Source organism: Stigmatopora nigra, chromosome 14 (genome assembly GCF_051989575.1).
Source record: "Stigmatopora nigra isolate UIUO_SnigA chromosome 14, RoL_Snig_1.1, whole genome shotgun sequence".
Taxonomy (NCBI): domain Eukaryota; kingdom Metazoa; phylum Chordata; class Actinopteri; order Syngnathiformes; family Syngnathidae; genus Stigmatopora; species Stigmatopora nigra.
In genome coordinates this window covers 10,690,482-10,710,891 of record NC_135521.1, presented here as the reverse complement: position 1 = coordinate 10,710,891, position 20,410 = coordinate 10,690,482, and the positions used below count along the sequence as shown (strand labels likewise).

At 41.3% G+C, this 20,410-nt stretch overlaps 2 protein-coding genes across 6 annotated transcripts in view; both read right to left on the bottom strand.

The window, feature by feature from the left end:
* Window positions 1-92: 92 nt before the first annotated feature.
* Window positions 93-6,712, bottom strand: rlim (ring finger protein, LIM domain interacting). 4 transcript variants are annotated; one of them, XM_077733017.1, is made up of 5 exons: window positions 6,430-6,604; window positions 5,030-5,256; window positions 3,885-3,989; window positions 2,983-3,788; window positions 93-2,910 (listed from the first exon to the last, which is right to left on the bottom strand). In XM_077733017.1, exons 2-5 carry the CDS (start codon window positions 5,196-5,198, stop codon window positions 2,146-2,148), a joined length of 1,845 nt encoding a protein of 614 aa, XP_077589143.1. In that variant the 5' UTR covers window positions 5,199-5,256; window positions 6,430-6,604; the 3' UTR covers window positions 93-2,145. The 4 variants fall into 4 exon arrangements, with proteins under 4 accessions (XP_077589143.1, XP_077589142.1, XP_077589141.1 ...); XM_077733016.1 differs by lacking the exon at window positions 6,430-6,604 and adding an exon at window positions 6,617-6,712 and having other exon boundaries at window positions 93-3,788; XM_077733015.1 differs by having other exon boundaries at window positions 93-3,788; window positions 6,430-6,603.
* A 2,095-nt stretch (window positions 6,713-8,807) lies between these two features.
* The window catches only part of nexmifb (neurite extension and migration factor b), a 57,696-nt gene continuing 46,093 nt past the window's right edge, over window positions 8,808-20,410 (bottom strand). Inside the window, exons 3-4 of one of the 2 annotated variants that reach the window (XM_077733035.1) lie at window positions 12,613-16,822; window positions 8,808-12,010 (exon numbers count right to left, since the gene is read on the bottom strand). In XM_077733035.1, coding sequence (XP_077589161.1) covers window positions 11,578-12,010; window positions 12,613-16,822 — 4,643 coding nt within the window. In that variant the 3' untranslated portion in view covers window positions 8,808-11,577. Of the gene's footprint in view, window positions 16,823-20,410 lie in introns of both variants that reach the window. The other variant, XM_077733036.1, reaches the window with a different exon arrangement.

Genomic DNA, 20,410 nt, shown 5'->3' with positions numbered 1-20,410 from the left:
AGAGGTTTGTTCACCTGACTCCCAGCCACATACGTACTTATCTTTGAAAATATTTTCAAACATTCACAAACTTGATAACTACAAACAATGCATTAGTAGCATAAGTTGTTTAATTCAGCAGTTTGTTTGCTTTCAAACCCAGTCAAATTGGGTGGAACACAGAATAGGATTGAGCATGGCCTCAAATAGGAACATTGTTTACATTGTTTGTACACAAGTTGGTTCTCAACAATAAGAAATTGTTAAATATTTCATTTCATGGCCTGCCTACAAAACTAAGTATATGAACCATGACAAAAACATGGAGGAGTAGAATGTTGTTCTTGTAAACTGTGCTCTTTTTCATATCGTCATCAAATTAGTGTGATAAATACTGACATCCTCTCAAACAATGTACTTGTCACATTTAATAAAGCAATAAAACTGAAACATTTTAGCCACTGACAATAGATTTAATAATATCATACATCTATTAAATTGTTTTGTGTACTGTTATGTTTGCATGTATTGCACACAGTAATGGGTATCGGTGGCTAAACATCCTAACAGTCTACCAGGACTTCATCTTTACTGAAGCAATATGATGGGATTTTTTTCCCCATGATTTTTGACATTGGATTGCAAATGAACATTAACTTTTGATACATCCATGGTTTATTTGCAGATTTGAAGACATAAAGCTTCTAATCCCAACAACAGATTTTAAAAAATATACTAGAAATGAAAATAACCAGAATTTAATTGATATGGAGAGAAAAAATATTGCACAGCATTGTATACATTAAAATCCGGAAGTCTTTTAGGAATTCATCATTAGCAAAAAGTTCATATGTCATGTTTTTTAGTCCTGTTAAAATGTGGAAAGATGAACATGCCAATGGTAGGATTTCAAAGAAATATATACAACCAATACATCCTCTTGATAATGTTAGGATCTTTTGCAATTGCCAATTATATACATTGTACATTATGCTGTAGTACAGTACACAAAATAGCAAACAACCAATGACCTAATTGAACAAAAACAAATCTGCTGTACAGTAATACCTCGACATACGAGGTATTTGGAAACAAGAGTAAAATACCAAGCTAATATTTACCTTGAGATCCGCAACAAATTTTTAGATACGAGAGTATGTGTTATGTTATGAGTGCTTTGCCGTCCAACAAGTGCCTCTTTCTCTCTTTGAGAGCTTGGTCCCGGAACGTATTAAACTTGTATCTCAAGGTATTACTGTACAATAATTTCAGCTGTTAAAGTATAAATGGTTTGCCCTGGTAGACAATAACATTGGCCAAAGAACCCTTAATCTCATAGAATGATTTCCAATTCAAAAAATAAAACCACTGATACAAGGCAACACTCAAAAATATTTATACAGGTTTATTTACAGCTAATACTTTGACATAGAGGAACTAAAATGTACACCTTATGGTATATAAGGCATTGTTATGGATCTAATGATGGATGTGGATTTGAGCTGCTCAAACTGCCTGCAGGTGCACAGCTTTAAAAGCAGATGGTTTTCTTAGAAGTGGCTTTTGTTTTTACGCCTATCCTGCCCTAATGCAAAAAACAGAAGTCACCGAAGGATTGAATTCAACAGCATGCACGTGGTGTGTGTGACTTACTTCAGAAAGGTTGAAACTAGTGCGGAAATAGTCAAAAGTCGCCATGACTGCCACTTTCGAGGTTCCAGATCAGGATTGCAGTGGTAAACCATTTTCAATCCAAAATAACAGTCTGTAGGAAGCAACGTACTTTTTTTTTGTAGCACCCTATTTTTTATCCAGGATTGTAATAATAATTAAAAAAAAAACAATCTGAGTATTCGGCCAAGGTGGATTTTATATAATGATCAACTGGAAAAAGAGGCAAACGTGATAACGTGGTGCCTTGTTTTTTTTGTAGAAAAATGTCCTCACGTGATAACCAATATTCAAACTTGGTCAATCAAGAAAAGCAGTATACCACAGCAATCCTAAGCCATGCAAGTGAGAGCTCATTGAAACTCAAATCAAACCGGTGACTACATCGAGAAAAACTTGCAAATGATATGGAAGGTATACTTTTCCACAAAAGCCCATTCTCCTTCAAGTTGTTAATAAACTTGGGTTATTACAGACAAATAGGCCTGCCATCAACTACACCACGCTCTCTCGGTTAGTGGACACCAGAACTGCCCTGCGACAGATAGGACAGGTGGAATTTTCCGAGAGCCAGCGGTCGATGCAATGCACGTGATACTCGTGAGAGCACGGAAGTTTGCGGAGCTTGTTGCCTTCTGCATACTCGGTTATGCAAACACTACAAGTCTTCAAGGCATCATTCTCGCCAAAGTTGCGCATGGCGAGGTTGTCAATCTGTTCTTTGGTCAGCCCTTGGGGTTGGTCCTCATCTTCATCATTCAATAGAAAGAAGTGAGCCAGTCGGAGGAGCGGCAATGAGCTTGGCTCTTCCAGGCTAATTGGAGGTCTGGGTCGAGCCCGGCTACCGTGGGTGGGTGGGGCGGGGGGAAGTCCTTCATCTACATCGGCGTCAACTGTCCTCGCTCTTACACCAGCGGCAACAGATGCTTCCTCAGCAACGGGAGCAGCGGGAGTGTTAGAGTCCGTGTTATTGGAGCTTTCAGTCAAATCCGCCGATGCGTTATTAGCCCCACGGTTTGAATCGGACGAATCGGAGTCCGAATCCACGAGGTAGCCGAGGTCGCCAAATCCCGTCAGGATCTGTCGTATCATAGACTGGAGAGCCATTGAGGTCGCCTCTCCCAAGCCCGCATCGGAGATTCTGCGGATGGGGATGCGGATTGTGCTGACGTAGGTCCGCACACCGGCGCGCTCGGAACGCGAGAAAGTCCTCCGAAATCCACCGCGCTCGCTCTCGTAGAGAAAGGTGTTGTTTGTGCTCTGCGAACGAGAACGGGTACGACTAGCAATGCTGTCCCTCTGGCGATACTCGCCTGGACGCACACGACGCACCTGGAGATCCAGCATGATAGTAGGGGGGCGTCGTCCAGCTGCACCCCCTTCAACTGCGGCTTCACCTTCAGGGGAGGCTACGCTCTGGCTCTCCGGAGTATGTTCAATTTCCACCCTGGGCTGCTGAATATTGATCTCCGAAGGATTTGGTCTAGAAACGACATGCTGTCGAGTCCGAGAACTGCCCTCCAACTGAGGCGTCGGTGGAGGGCTGGTATCGGTCACGGGACCGTGAGACGTTTGAGCAAAGCGGGGACTGGGGAGCTCTCCTGGTGGATCTAACCGGAGAGGCGAGCGGCTCCTGGCCGTACGAGCCCTGGTTCTACATGGTTCTGAACTGCGGCTGCGAGCCCTCCTACGCAGAGACAAAGAAAGTGTAGGTGGAACTGGAACAACGAGCGCTGGGATTGGTGGTTCGACAGCTATCACATTTGGAAGAACCTCTTCCTCTTCAGGTTCAGTTTCTGGCTCTGGCTCTACTACGACAGCCATCTCCTCAACAACTGGTTCCTCCACCACCCCCGTCTCCATGAGCACAGGTGTTTCCGCATTTGCTTCCACTGCTTGAGACTCTACGGGCTGTTGCTCTCCCTCGGCAGCTGCCTGCTGCTCCGCTAAGTTGCGATTGACGCTGATTTCCAGGCTGAAGCGAAAGTCCCCACTGTTCGGGTTGGTCTGACTTACGGCCCTCCATGACTGGTTTCCACGGTGGCCAGTCCTGGTTGTGTTGCCTGTGCGCCTCACAGTGTTTAGCCATTCTAGGAGACTGTCTCCGTTGGGAGGTTCCTCAGATGTTTCAGATGGTTCTAAAATTCACACAGATTGTGTCAGAGTCATTTGAATTTGTCACTCTTTTATACAATTTAACATTAAATAGAGCACTTGAAGCAGGCCACACATACCCCTGGGATCTTCTGCAATTTCACTGCTGGGCGGGTCACTCTGTTGCTCTGCACCAGTCTTGATATTCCGTAGTCTATTAAACAGCTCTTCCATAGTTACCTCCCCTGTAAATAAAAGAGGGGGAACAATTAGGAAAAACAAAAGGTATATTGTAAATAAATATTGTTGCTTTTTTGCCTCATTTCTTAGTATAATTTTTTGTTAAAGCAATCTTGCAAATGTCTCAAACGCTAAGGCTAATGAAAAATGATGACTTATAGTAGTGTTCAGATATCGCATTTGTACTGTGTTCTTTTTGTTTTGGTCAACATCTCTCGAGAAGGCTCTAATGGCAAAAAATAGCACAAGACAAGTTGAAAATGTGTCTCATAGTCCATTATGTACATGATAGTGATCCAAATAGCATTTGGTTTGCTTCAAGCACAGCAATAGGACAATGCTTAAGACCTCTTGACTTACCAGGGCATGCCACTGTCCAGTCAATGCCCTCGCTTCGCAGGCTGATCCACTAAAGGATGCTCCAAACTTACACTCCCACTGGCCTGGGACACAAACGGATTGGTGTCTTCAGCAGAGTTCGAAGGTTCGAAGGCTTTTAAATTTTTTTAGTCATAATGTGAAAACCAAACTTCTTGACCTTAATACTCAGCACTGCATCTCCCACCCAAACATATTTTAACAGATAGTGGAGAGACAAAGAAAAGAATGAATACAAAATTGCCCCGAAGATCTGATTTTGACATATGGTCTATGACTGGACTCACTGGAATATCAATTTATTGAATGTCATTTTCATAACATGCTGTGTATAACTAAAAACAATATAAAGTCTACACTCACAGCATTCAAGCACCGGGCAACTTTTGACTTGTTATTTATAATTCCAAAAAGTTGCTCCATTTTTGGCACAAACAACCAACACTGATAATAAATACCAGATCTTGAGTGACAAATAATGTTGGCAGGAAATCTTGCCAGGACATTTATCAAAGCCAATTTTCACACACAAGTAAAATCTCGAAACGTGTCAATTGAACCATGTAAATCCAGTCATTGGACATTAATTAAATGACCAAAGATAAACTGAGGTTACATTGATTTGACAGAAGACCCCTCAACTACAACAATAAGTAATAATTATTACCTGGGGTGCCCAAAAGATTGTTGTCCCTCATGAGACGATAGTCCTCATCACTGAGATTGTTGACAAATTGGTAGAAGCCTTCTTCTCTGACAAGACGATCCAGCTGCCTCCTACGTTGGGACTCCGGCTGGTCACTGCCACTCTGCTCCGAACTGTCAGACCCTTCCATTGGTACAGAAGGGGAATAGGTCGAGGAATATTCTCCAGTCTCCAGATTAATCTAGAGTCTGCATCAGATATAAGAAGTTGATTTAAACATGTTTCAGGGCAGAGGGGGGTTATGACTAATGATCACGACCAAAGACATTAATGGATTCATTCTAAAGAAACAGCAATACTGAATCAGTTTAATTTCAACTATTAAAATATGATTTACTAGATTAAGCGCTGTGCCATGAAATTCATGGTTGAACTTGTTCAGGATTTGAATAGTTTTCAAAGTATTTTGCATGGGAAAGATTGTCCTTTTAAATGAGTTACTTGTACATTCAACGTGCCCTAAAATGATCAAGAAAGGAGCATTTAACGTTTGCTGAGTCTGCATAAATGGAATTTGACTTACATTTGAAAAAGATGATCCAATTGGCATTTATAACCCGGTTTTAAGGTCAGCGTTGTCAAGTATGTTCTCCTGTCCTTACAATTAAATATTCTCTGCAATCCTCACTTGGATGTCAAGTGGGGTTTATCACTTGTTTAGCAGAAAGTGCAATTATTTTGAATAATAATAACTCTAACTGACCTCTGGGATGGACTGAATAATTACCGAGCCAGCAAAGGCATTTGATTGTATATATACACCTAACAGACTTCTATTTAAACGCAAGAGCGTTAAGTGAAGGCAAAATTCAAAATATCACCAGGAAGCTTGCTTAACGTACATTTCACATAACGATCTAACTTAAGCTACAACAGTGCAAACTGACGCTACGATTGTCGTTTACGGATCTATTTGATGGAAGTATAGAATTAGTATTGTATTAGCTTTACAGCCGCAGACGCTGAAACAAATGGCTACTGCGGCTAAGTGCTTTCAATGCTAACTATGTAGCTGAGGGGCAACGAGTTATAGTCAAAAAAGGGCCTTCCAATTAACGCTGCGAGAAACATTGTGTTTAAAAGGAGTCGTTTATGATAATTGGCGTGGAGGTGCTCTCGGTAATAAGTGAATCGCAACTGCAAGTCCGATGACAAAGATTCAATAAATGTTTCACAACAGTGATTGCTTCCTAATATATAAAGTGTAGTGTCATCGACAGTCGCTGTTTGGCTAACTAAGAGGACGACAGCTAGCAATGACGTTCTCAAGCATTACTCGCACACAAGAACCGAATTCGTTCGTTAGAATTATACAACCGGGAAACCTAAATCAGCTCTTAAAAAACTAACTATTCCATTACCTGTTCGATGATGGTAGTAACTATACAATGAGATGGTCCAATTGTTCTTTCAATACGTTTTAAAAACGATTGACTATGACGCTAACTGTAGTTTCAGGACTCCATTTTGTTTCTTTTAGGAAAGACACAACGGTCTTCCGGAAAGTCTTGGAAAAAAATATTCTCGAGTTGTGATTTGCAGGCATACCTGGTGACTTCAGCACTGTTATTTGGGTACGCCTATGCCCGAGCCAATCATGGAAGGCGATACCTGGAAGACAAGATTGAGGGCATAAATACCAACGAGGAGAACTGGATGTTTGTTTTGAACCGAGTCACAGTTCAGTTATAGCGCCCCGACGTGGTCATTAGCAAAAATACAGGCTTGACCTCCAGTAACTGGCTAAAAACACATCAATTCTCCACAAATGAAATATCTGACTATTAGTAAGGAAATGCTATCCCACCATTTGAAATTTGACACATAGCCAATGACACTAATATTAATTATTTTTGCTTTAAATATTATATGATCCCTTTCAGCCTCAGTGTACTGTAATGAAGTAGACAGACCTATAGAATTAATTCCAGCAAGTGACTGTGTTTGATTCATGAAATTAATTACTCAATTCGTATATCTGAGTCTGGAGGTCAAACCCATAACACCAGAACAAATAAATTGATTATTATCACATTTTCAGCATAATTTTGCAATGTGAAATAAAACAGGCAATATTATAATGCTTATAGTTTATAGTACATAAGTAACTCACATTTCATAATATATAAGTATTTTATTTATCATCTAACCTACCTGCATTTCCATCATTCCTTCCTCGCAGATCTATCAACTGGCGTCTAAAAAAAAACAACAACTATATTCCAGTAAGGACCCCTGATCACTGGATCAAGGATGGGAATAGGTAGTAGCGAAAAAAAAATACATTTATGGAAGCAATTTATGCATTAAATTACCACCCTAATTTGATAGTTTTATTCAGCCATTCATTTTCATTGCCTAAAGAAATGCATGTATACTAAAGGTGCACACAAGATGCACTGCAAGAGATTTTAATTTTATAATTGGCTTGCTCGCAACACTGTTATGGGTGACTACAGAACAAACAAAATATTAATACGAGCCGACAATTTTGGAGGCATACATCACTGGGTGTGTTTATATGTAGAAGTTCCAGCTCCAATTAAGCATGCCAGGATGAGTTGCAGAGCAGACAAGAGTGGCCAGCTTGGAGTTAGGGATGAGCAATCACTCGAGCTACGCCTGACCCTGAGTGCTAATTAGTTCTGACATAAAAAAATATATATATATATATTAATATAATAAAAAAGATCCAAAGCTGGACCCAGAGAAATGAAAATGCCTACGTAATGCCAAAGAATCTTACGATATTGCACATTTGAAAGAACTCATTAGAATGAATGGATGAGTGAATTGAATGGTGGAAATGGAGCCTCCCAATTTCTATCTAAATTATGCTTGGAAAAATAGAAACTATTTATCTAACAGTAGCAACTATAAGGTCTAAAATATGTTTAAACAATATGTTAAACCATAATACTGCAAATATACTGTATTTTTTAAACAGACTTTAGAAGGGGTGTCCAAACTTTTTTTCTCTGATGGCTGCTTTTGGGAAAATAATAAATTAATGATTAAATGTCATCTTCAGTCACAAATGGGTTACATAAGTTATTATTATTCTTTTAAATGGATTGATTCCATTTATTGTAAAATGATTAATTAATTAATTGGTTCCAAAATAATGTATTCAGTTTCCTGTATCTAAAATAAAGTACTGAAATTCTACAGATTCTTATGTGGATTTCAACATATACTTAGGTGGCCAAGTGGTTAGCATGTGGGCCTCGCAGTTCTGAGATTGAAGGTTCAATCCCAGGTCAATACTCACATTCGGAATCCATGTAGTCTTTCTCTGTTTTCTCCAAGTACTCTGGTGTCCTCCTACATCCCAAAAGCATCATTGACAGTGGTTAACTGGGATAGGCTCTGCTCCGGCACCCCTGTATTGACCCTTGTGAGAATAAGTGGTCCAAAAAATGAATAAATGTTCTCAGACTTTCACCTCTGAACTCATGGATATAGGCTGAATTCCATCTTCTAATTTGGACTATTATTTAAAGACAGTTTCATAATTTATCAATAAAAACTGGGCAGTAAGCCGCAGGCAAGCAGTAGTTTGGACATTAGCACCTTAGATTGTTGAACTGTATGACTTTTGTTTATCTCGCTATTGATTGACCAACATTTATCAATTTGCCCATCCAATAATGCATCCATCCATCCATCCCATAATGTAACAATCTTTCTATGAGAATGGTTAAACAAAAAACAAAAAAAAACAATTTAATTCTCTTCAGAAAGCAGCATTCAAAATCTTATTTTAATTTGTATATTTACTCCATAAACATTATTACAAAACTCAGCAAGTTACCAATATTACATTATCACCATACAGGCTTGATCACAAATATTTAAAACTTTTGCAACAGTTACAACAAAAAAAATAAAAATAAAACCCAAACAAAGAAAACCAAATAATACTTGAATAATTTACATGAAAATCTATAAAACAGCAAATTGTTCACAAATTATATTTTTTCCTCCTCTAAAGTTTCATTTTTTTTCTTCTTCTTTGCTTATTTGTGTTTTTACACAATAACACAACACTCTCACAACAAGGTCATGGTCTTATTACAAAAAAAAAACTCCCAACAAAATGTAAATATTTCTAGTTTTTTGTCAATACTTTCATATTTTGGTTTTTAAAACCAGAAACTTGTCATTGTATATCCTTTCCACAGCCCATAAAGGCGCATAAAAGGTTACACACGCACACACACACGCACACACACACACACACACATACACACAAATACTTCACAGCACTTTCTAAGAAAAATATACACTTACAAAATATGTTACAAATTGGCACACAAAAAATATACAAGATTTTGTTGTGTCAAGAGTTCATTAAGATTCCTTTCTGGTAACAACTCTAGACGGTATATATAAAGCTTGGCAATATTTTGAATGAGAAGAGCAAAAAAAAAGTAATTCCAATCAATGTCAAAGAATTATGAAGTGAATATACATCAAACATAACATTAGAATATACATTCATAAAGAGGATTAGGAACCTAATCTAGTTTGCATTTCTTTTTTTTTTTGTTAACTCTGGGAAAATAAATTGAAAAGAAAAGAAAAAATGTCGGCTTTCTTAGCACCATTAACATGAGGCAGCTTAACAGTGGCACATTTTTTGAAAAGAAACAAAAAAAAAAGAAAAGATAAGTACATTCAATTTGACAATAGGCAGAAATGAGAGAAGGCAGACTAGTAAATGGGTTTGTAAACCCACGTGGAGCTTCCCATCAGCAGCTCGTCTTGGTCCTAACCCTGATATTCTGGAGGAAATAAATGCAGGATCATTGCAAAGGGAAAACATAAAAAAGAATAAAATGTATGACTAATATTCTTGTGCCACTATTTTCTATAAAACAAGGCCCATTTTGAAGTCAAGCTTCTATATCTGCACTCTTCAACAACTGAAAAATCAACTCTTTTGTCCTGTGTATGGACAGATCTGTGAGAAAAAAAACATGTTTTCTTAAAAGCAGTTTATAAAAGTATTTTGGCAAGTATTTTTTTAACAGATTGATTGTATTTAAAGTTGAATCTCGGATGTTCAGTCACAAATGAGTAACAGTTGCTTAAAAATATGGTACTAGATAATATTTCTTTATATTCTTTAGTATATGGTGTTGATTTTCTGCCCTCCAAAAAAATGAAACAAAAAGCTGTAATGATATGATAAAAAAATGAATACAGATAAATGAGGGAAAACATACATATATCGAACAGCTATTCAAAAATGGACACTTAACCCCCTTTAGAGCGACTTTTTTTAAGTGGTAAAAAATAAAGAAACAATAGAAAATGTTTTCATATATTCTTAAATATCATTACTGTATTTGCTTATATTTTTTTCAGGTTATTAATAAGTGAAAATAGATTGGATGTCTACTGCCGTCATTGGCAACCACAAAATAAATATGTTAAAAAAAATCTTAATTTGTGCATGAAATATTCAAGACTTTTAACCCTTTGTACACTTAATTACTGTTTTTTGATGATTTAAAAAAACAATAATATAAATACATGTATAAATGTTAATAAAATAACTAAATGATTGAAATACAAAAATAAAACAAATACACACTGCTAAGAAACACTGTAAAATAATTCCTGTAAAATAACTCATTAAAAACCATTGACGGCAATAGACATCCAATTATTTGAAACTAGTTGAGAAGGCTCATATGTAAGGGTTAAAAAATGATAATATCTCCTACACGAAAAGGGGGTTAAAGACATACGTCGTCATTTGCGATCCCTTAAAAAGTTCCACGTGGATTTGAATGAAAAAGATGTGCTTTCCTTCACTGACAAAATTGCTGCTGATTCAATTGGTACTGAAAAGTCATTTCACATTCACATGAAGTCAAACTGCAAAAGATAACGCGACAACTGACACCCATTGGGGACTGACACGTGCATCCCAATCTCTGCCTTGAATTTTCAGCCCCAAAAATAGGAGCCATTCTATTGGCCGTTGGCTTAAACTCAGTCCGACAAATCATTTCCTTTGCTTAGCCTTAAACATCTTTACTACATTCTCCTTGGTCCACAGAAAGCTTGTTTTAAACACATCTTTTTTTTTCTCTTCAGTAGACTTCAGAGCAGATTTCGCCTGTTTTTTTTTTTCATTTTTTTCTGTTTTTTTTCTCTCTCTTGTTGCTTTTCAGTGCCGGGGCGATGTTGAGGTAAATTGAATTTGGCAAACAAAGTGGAAGGGGTGGCTTAGAAGGGATGGGGAGGGGGGGGGGGGGGGGGGATAAGAAGAGTGTTTCTTGATTTGGTTTTAGTGAGTGGTGGTGTACCACTGCCAGCTGTTGGTGCCTTTTATCAGACGAGAGAGTAAAGAGAGAGAGAGAGAGAAATACGAGAGAGGGACAGAAAGAGAGAGTCCAAACAAAGAATTCCTGTTGTAGTAAAGTCTCTGCAAGGAGCCAATATTCCAGTAGATAGAAAATAGGAACAGCCAATATTCACACATATATAAGAGGTCATTTATACACAGCATTGTTACTTTTGGCACATTGATTTTTAGGTATAATTATCTCTTTTTTTTTGTTGTTGCAAATATTGCATGTCCCTGTACAGCAACAATGACAAAAATACTCTGAGGGTGAAGCTTTTATGACTTTGCAAGGCGTAAAAAAATGTAAATGTAGATAACCAGTTCCTCTATGTATCAGAAGAAGAAGAAAAAAAAGAAGTGCTCGATAAAAAGAAAAGAAAAAATATTCCGGCCTCGAAAAGGAATGTAGGTGGGGGTGATACGGGGAGGGGGTGTCTGATATGTCATCAATACAAAATGGTCCCATCTTGTGTTTTTCAAGATGCCTTGGGATTAAATAGGGCTCATTAATTGAAGGTTTTCCTCTTGAAATGAGCCAGGCAGTGTATGAAGGACAGCAACAACAGGACATCCACATTCTGCATACAAAAACAGATGAGGAGGAGAGGGGGGGTGCGTAGATGTCACTTAATGCATTTTGTGTATAGAGCTACATCTTTAGGGGGGAAAAAGGGTATATACCATACTTCAGGAGAGCATGTGTTGCTGAGAAAATACAAAAAAAGGAAAAAAAAGGTCCTTAAAAAGCATACAGAACATTTTTTTTCTCAAGGGTTCTTCTTCTCTCTTTTTTTCCCCCCCAGGACGAAAAATAAGAAATCAAAAAACGACTATCGAAGAAGAAGAAGAACAAACAAAGCAGAAACAACAAAAGCAAGGAAAAATGCAGCCATGGTCATTTTAAATCTCAATCAAGCTCGACACAATCACTCAATAGGTAGTTTGCAACGTACAAGAAGTTTTTTTTTTCATGCAGATATTAATTTCCTTTTTCGGGGGGATTAAAGGAAGTGAGAGAAATCAAGGTGTGGGGAGGAGGAAGAGGGGGGAACTTAGTTCTCATGCAGCTCTGGCATAGCGTCAGTGTAGTTATGCTTGTGAGGGAGGGCTCAGGTATCGTGGGGGGGAAAGAGAAAAGGAGGGTGGAGGGGTGCAACAGCAGCTGATAACAAAATATTACCTCAGTTTCTCAAAAGAGGTCATCAGTGCTATGTCCTTATTTGGGTCTCTCTCGGCTCGTTTCCCCTTCAGCGTTTCAATGCGAGGAAACTTTGCACTGGTCTTGTGACGGTACAGCTTTTTGTGTGCGGGCCCCGGGTTAATAAAGTTGGGTTTATCAAACATGTCACAGCCCAGCGCTAGTTGTGGGAATAAGGGATGGGTAGGGTTAAATTTGGCCTGGTTTTTCCCTCCTTTGCCCCCCGCCTTTCTGCCTCTCCCCGCCCCGGTTAGCGTGGCGCCCTTTTTCTTGAGATCGGACTCGGTGCCCGCTAAGATTTTAAGAGTCTTCAGGTTGAGGTTGTTAGCCTCGGAGGGGGTTCCGGCTTCCGACATTGGGTTCCACAACGGCTCGATGGAGGCCATCATGAATCTCTGGACCTCGGCCATACCGGAGACGATGTTGGACAGAATATTGGAGGGCTCTTCAAACTCTCTCTGATCGTCCCCGACTAGACCGTTGTTCTCTGACCAGCCGGTGTTTCCGGACCAGTCGCCGCCGCCGCCCGCGCCGTCAGTCGTCGCCCCGCCGCACCCTTCGGCCTGGTTCTTGGCCGCCTTACCTTCTAACATGGCCTTAATCTTTTTGGTGGAACGAGAATTCTGTTTGGGGGTCTTGACCTTTTCAGATTTAGTGCTTCTGGGTGCCCGGGCTTTCTTTGGGCTCTGTGCTGCGGCTGCTTGTTTGTAATTGCCTTTCCGCTTGGACTTGATACTCTTAGCCCCTGTAATTTCATCGCTTTGCTCATTATACTCTGCGGTCCCCGGGTCCCCCTTTTTATCCAAACATAAGACATCCTGGCTATTAAAGTTGTGCAGTGGGAACGGACTCTCCTCTACTGTGTAGGCATTTCCCGTGTGCTCCTGTTGCTGCATAATGTCACAGTTCCACTTGGAGTCCCTGTTGCGCTCCGTCGACATATCGTTGACATCCTGGTACTTTCCCACGTTCCCCGGAATCTTCATGTCACGCCCCGCTACCTGTGGGGAGAGGTTAGGCGTCTCTGGCGGCGAAAGCTCGGACAGCGACGAGTGTCTGAATTTGTCTGGCGTAAAATTGGAGATATCCAACAGGTCTGAAGACTCTCTGAGTGGTGTGAGGGCATCCATACTCTGCTGAATCACCATTTTAGGACTGCAATGAGCTAAGAAAGTGTCCCGCCCTTCTTCCTCACCTTCTCGCTCGCAAGATTTGAGGCTTAGTGAGCTGTAATTGCTCGAGGAGGCCGATAAGGAGCCGACAGAGTCGTAGCTGATCAGTCTGCCATTGTCAGTGGATAGAGACCCTCTCTGGTACTGGACTTGGCCCTCAACGCAGGTGGACTGACACGCCGGTAGGTCTTGCCCGGGCTGCAGTCCAGATTCGGCCAGGTAGCTCTTCTCGTAAAGTACCCGCTCACCCTCGGGGCTCACCTGACCGTAGTTGGAAATGGGCAATGTCTCGCTCACGGGTACGACGGTGCCTGGAAAGCTGTTGGGCAGAATGGGCGTCTCGGGGGTCTCGGGTCCAAAGGTTTGACCGTGGCTGCTGCAGAGCTGTGGGTGCCACATTTGGGGGAAGCTGGGGCAGTTCTGGGGAGACTGTTGAAGCTCTGATTCAGAAGGAGGGGACAGCACACAGCTTTGAGCCAGTTGGAGAGAGCAAAACTGCTTTTCTTCCAGGGAAATGCCCACCGGGTATTGTTGTCTGGGGGGTTGCTGAGGGAAATACGGGATAGACGTACCCCCGGAGGAGTCCGTGGCATCTAGCAAGGTCTGCAGGTAGCCTCCTGGGATGACGGGAACTCCGGTTTCCACCTCTTCTGAGGACGACGCTTTGCCAGGAGGGCAAGAGGACGAGGCAAATGAAAACTTAGTCTTGTCTGTGTCAGTTGTGATGGCATTGTCAGAGAAATCTGGTTTGGCTGTGGTTGCGTTGACGCTTCCATCTTTAAGCCCGGCGGCGGCGGCGGCACGGTCCCCTCCGATGGTTTGGCTGCTATCCGTTTCATTTGTCACGCTCTTCCTCTTTTCTCCTTCTGCCTCTTTCATTTTCAGGCTTCTCAGCCTAGCTTCGCTTTTGAATTTTCCTATCCTCACCATTTTATTTCTCCCCAATCTCCTCTCCTCTCTCTCCTGTGAGCGGCTCTTGATTATAACCGTGTCAGAGACGGATTTGGAGTCCAGCGTGACTGGGACGCCCGCCGTTATCTCCCTTACCGAGGGGTTACCCTCTTCTTTAGTGACACCTCGAAGGACCTGATCAGAGCGCAGAGGCCCATGCACAATAACTGATTGGCCCAAAGTAGGGGTCCCATGAACCTTTAGTCTGTTTGCAATCTTAAATTTCCTTTTTGGATGAGCAGAATTAAAAGGGCGATGGTGACGTCCATTGAGATGAAAGCCACGTTGTTGTCTCTCTCTGGCAACCAGCTTGAGCTGCTCCTGTCTCTCTCTTTGCTTTGCCTGCCAGTAATCCTTCAGCGGAGCCAGTGTCTCATATTTGCTCAAGGTGTTGGCGTTTAAACTCACAATATCATCCACAGGGTCCAGTTTGCCTAGTTTTACCGACATGAGCCTTTCTCCTTTAAACCTGTTGATGATAATGTACTTAATGACCACGGGTGGTTCTTTACGACAGGATTTCCTCCGTTTTTTAGGACACCAGTCCACGTCTTCTTCTTCTTTTTGACCGGGTGGTGGTTTCTCCTTTTTCTCGGCGTTTTTCTCACTCTCCAGCGAGTCGACGTCGTACAAGTAATCGTCGCTGTATCGAACCTTTCTTTTGGAGCGTAAACCGTAGTTGAGAGGATTGGAGGGACTGAGAAATCTTTTGGAGTGAGCTTTTTTAAATTTGCCTTCCTGTACAGTGTCCGAGGAGGATCCGGTGCAAGAGCTGTCGTCACTGAATTCTCCCGATTCCTCTGTGGAATTAAAGTCTATTACATAGTTGACTTTTGGCGTTGACATGGGTGAACCGTGTGAGCCGTCTAGGGGGCTTTGTCCACTCCAGTCCCCTGGGTTCTCCTCCAGTTCTGGTTGAAGGATGAGCTCATCGGATTTGGGCTGAAGCTCGTCGACACTCCTCCTCATGACTCCCACTCCTTCTTCTTTCTTGGCACAGTTGGTCAAGACACTGGGGAAAAAATTAAACTGTGTCTCTTCCTGGAGCACGTTCGTCTTTTCCCTCATATTGTCTTGAAATGACTCGTAACGAATCTTCAGCGAACAAACATCACTACTTAGTGTAGAGTCGTCATCTTCATCGTCAAATAAGTTGTCCACGTCTTCCTCGGAGAAGAGGTTGACCGACAACTCGTTCTTAGAGCATAGATCGAGGAGCTCCATCTTACTCTCACTGATGAAGGATTCAAAGTAGCCCCAGTCTTGGCTAGCATTAGCCAGCAATACCTCTTCTCCGCTAACTTTATCCAGTAGAAGTCCGTCATACAAGTTCTTAGCCGTTCCATCAACTTGGGGGTCATCACAATCATTGGTAGCTTTGTTTCCTTCCACCCTCTTGCCTTCATCAGAGGCTTTGGGCAAGGGAAAACTTAGTAACTGGTCAGAGAGGAGCTGTTCTCCATAGTGACTCACTGCCTCCCCCGCATGGCTCAGGCACTGGATGCTGATGTTGTTGATGTCAGCAAAATCCTCACGGTTCACATCCCCTATCCGTGCACTTAGTCCAGTTTCTGAATTAGGGCTTGTGCTAGGCTCATGTGGTGGGTTTTGTACAGAGGTGGCATCGCAGGTCTCGATAAAACAACCGAGGCAGTTACGGCTCGGTTGAAGGAGACACTCCTCTGTCAGGTTGGATACGTTGTCGGGATCCATCATTGTCAGCGGCAGAGACGTGGCGGAGGGCAACCGGATGCTCTTCTGGGTATATCTGGCCGGCCCCCAAGAGCTTACGGCTGTGTTGGGGAGTGATGCGGCACTGGGAGTCTGCTGAAAGTGAGGGACCAGGGTTGGAACCTCATGGGAGGGAGGGCGTGGGTCTGCTGTCAGACCCAGGGAAGGGTCAGTGCCAAGCGGAAGTGGGAAGGAGAGGATCGGTGACGTGGTTGGAGTTCTCTGGTGTGTTGGGCAGAGCCGCTGTGAGGACTCCACAGCAGGAGACGGTGGGGGAGGGAGAGCAGCATCAACAAGTCTGCATAGACTCAGGTCACCACTCTGCTCACATACCCTGGCTGGGAAATAAAAACAAAAAAAGTATTTTAGTTTTTTAACTGGTTAATTACAAAGTAAAAACATATTTTCCAAACTGCTTATTCTAAGCTCGCAGAGGGTGCTGGAGCCTATGCCAGCCAACCATGTAGGGGAGACCTTGAACATGCAAACTCCACACAGAGAGGACCCATTTGGGATCGAACCCTCAACCCCAGAACTGTGATGCTGAAACGCAAAAACCACTCAGTTATACATTATATTACTCATTTGTTCTGTAGCCTTGAAGTTGAATTAGGATCAATTAACCTCAACATTCAGACATTTGAACCTAGCACTCACATGCTTGATTCAGTTTGCGACTCTACTGCAGATTTAATATTAGGTGCAATTTTAAAATGAGTCATGCACTTACAGATTCAATAGTATTAAGGACTTTACACCAAATAGGGTAAACGGTAACAATGATATATTTGCCTGAGTTCCATCTAAAGAGGGCAGCTGCATTAAAGTTTACAGACCCTGTAACAATAGATGAGCAGAATATAAATGAACCAAGGTAAATGAGGTTGTAGAAAAATGAAAGAACCATTTGAAAGTTGCCAACTGAAATGTGTAAACAAGCAGTTTATGCTTTATATAGAAAGGATAAGCACCCCACTAGGACTAAAGTTTCATGTTAAAATCCACAAAGGTCCCTTTACAAAGGGTTTGTTTGGGACAAATTCAGGGGGCTGATTGGAGCACTGTTTCTCATCAGTTGAAGACTGATGAGAAACAATCAAAATCCACAGAAAAGGCTTTGTAGCAGGAGGCAAATAAATGTATTTGTGCTGCATAATTAGATCACAGCCGTGGAGGCAGTTATGCACACTTGGGACATGGTGAAACCCATATGTTGGGTATTGGAGAAGTAATAACAGACACACCTGCTTTCCTATTTTTCCTTTGCTGAGACTCTAAAATAAGTAATGAAAAAATGAAAAGGTAAAAAGGAAGCAATCTACATTTTATATAAATAAAAAAATATCCTGAGATAACAGAAGATTCATGCTTATTTCTATTATGGCAAAAGCTTCAGGGAAGACTGCTTAACTAACATTATTTACTGTGTTTCTACTGAGTGCATCTTTGAATATGCATATGATCCAAGAGTGATTCAGAGAGGTAATAAATTTTGCAAGAGTGTGTCTCGTGGGCTTCTGTCCTGCGAAAATGTTGCAACAAGCCCGCTGGTCATGAAAAGCACGGATGTTCCGCTACATCATTTAACCATCTCTCTCCTGAGAAATACACATTCTTTCTTGGAAAAAGTGTAGCAACTTGTCATCTTTGCAAAAATATCACAGTATTGTAGTATTTGTCAGAAATTCCTTAGAAATTGACAGTGTAAGTAACTTGACTGATCATACTGACAAAATGTATGTTCAGGGGAGGAAAAACATACAGAATATAGCATGTTTTTTGTAGTTTTCAAATGGTAGGGCAACCACTAAGAATAAAATAAATTTCCAACCCAATGAGGACAGTATATGAGAATCCAAAGAGTCAAACATTCAATAGATATTAAAAATGTATTTGGACTGGCTTCGTATGAGATTAAACATTTATAACCAGTGCCTGTATGACTGGAATGGTGTGTGTGTGTGTGTGTGTGTGTGTGTGTGTGTGTGTGTGTGTGTGTGTGTGTGTGTGTGTGTGTGAGAGAGTGATGCATGTGCGTATTGGCTTGGGGGGTATCGTGTTATCGAGGGGCTATCTGTCTCCAGCTGGACCATTAGCTCTTCAGCTGTTCAAAATGTGCCACAGAAGAGTCAGACAGGTACACGTCTACACAAACATACACGTCGAGTCGAAGCGCAATGGCTTCGGCTGACAAATAATGTTTGACATTAAAGGTCAAATGGAGATCACAAGCCACACATTGGCTTACGACCACAATGTAATGCCACCTTTACGTTTGAGTGGGCAAATGTGAAGAAGACATACATTTCAAATACATCATTCAGTTTACGTGGCAAGGAATGAGATGCTCATACACTGAGCGGAGTTAATCGTGTTGTAGGACAAGCTGTCTTTCGGAAGAAATGGAGGCTTGATGAGAAAAAAAAGCTCACCCAATCTGGCACTGACATTCACACTGACCATATGGAGCGACATCGACTACTGGCAGCCGGCGGTGAACGGTCGGGATCCTCGGCCCTGCTGCGCCTGACCATGCTAGACTGTCTAACCCCGTGCCAAGTGAGAGAAGACCTGACTAGACTGAGCTCGGGACACAATACTCAGGGCTTCCTCTACCTGAGGGGAGCTGGAGCTGACCCGTGCCTGTTTGTGGAATGTGTTCTCCTTAAAAGCAGGGCCAGGGAGACAGTGAAAATGGGCAAGGGGGATTCCAGTGAGCTTGTTCCATGGCATACAGTTATATGACAGTGTCAATGCTCACAGTTGATCGGTAACTATTGTTGTGATGTGAAAGGTTCCTTTGATGGGGCCTATGGAAGGAACTAGACCAGGGTTGGGCAAACTTTTCGGCCCGGGGGCCACATTGACTTTAAAAATGTGACAGATGGGGCGGGTCAGCACAAGATATGATACATATAAAAAAGTGCATCCGTTAACAGTACATATGAAGCATAAACAGCAAAAAAGGACTTAAGTATTAACATACTCATCACTCATTATAAAAGTAAAAAAAAAAGGAATGTATTAAGAACTATTAAAATCTAATTAAAAAAAAGGGTTGGTGTCTATCGCAGCTAACAACGGACCCTTAATTTGTGGCCGGCCAATCGCAGGGCACAAGGAATCAGACAACTATTCAAGCAGGCACTCATACCTAGGGGCAATTTAGAGTGTTCAACCAGCCTCCACTGCATGTTTTTGGGATGATTGACTACTTAAAATTCTTCAAAAATAGCATTAACTTTAAACGCTCTGATTTAGTATTTTAAGTCCTTCTAAATTTACACCTGAGAGATGAAGGATATAAGCCTGAGGTCCTCATGTTCCCTTTAAATGTGTCAAATTCATTCTGTGGAAAATGACCCTGCGATTTCTGCCTGTTTGCAGTATTGTTATACTATGCTTGGCTGGTGTGACAAAACACAATATGATCATGTGCCCGCATTCATTGAGCTTGTAATAACCACTGGCAACTTCACTCATGTACAGTATCTATGCCCACTCAGTCATTGGGGTGCCATCTGCTCAACATCGTATCTGCATCTTAGCAAGAGGAGTGATTTACAACTGCAACAACAGTAGCGGACATTTTACTGGCCACCCATGCAAAATAAAACAACAAAAACGCAGTTTTAGAGTAAAGTTATTTGTGGTATTACATTTTGTTCATGCAACTCTGTTCTGCATATAATCAAAATAACCACACATCTTTATAAAAACATAAAATATGTTTGTCCTTCATGTATATGCCAATAGTTTTAGACAAATTTTCAAAGTTTAAATATCCCCCATTTTGAAATGACCCCAGACTAATGAAACATTACCCCCTTGGTGCAAGTAAATATTTCCAATACAGTTTTACTATAGTGTAGTGCGACAAAAAGTAGTTGATGTATCTTTTTTATGCTGACTTTTTACATTTTTTA

Bases quoted from the DNA above. Each gene is read 5' to 3' on its own strand.
- rlim (XM_077733016.1), bottom strand. From the start codon at position 5,198: ATGGAAGGGTCTGACAGTTCGGAGCAGAGTGGCAGTGACCAGCCGGAG. The intron at 3,990-5,029 runs GTAATAATTATT...TTTTATTTACAG, and splicing joins CAATCTTTTGGGCACCCCAG to GGGAGGTAACTATGGAAGAG. The intron at 3,789-3,884 runs GTATGTGTGGCC...TGTGAATTTTAG, and splicing joins AATTGCAGAAGATCCCAGGG to AACCATCTGAAACATCTGAG.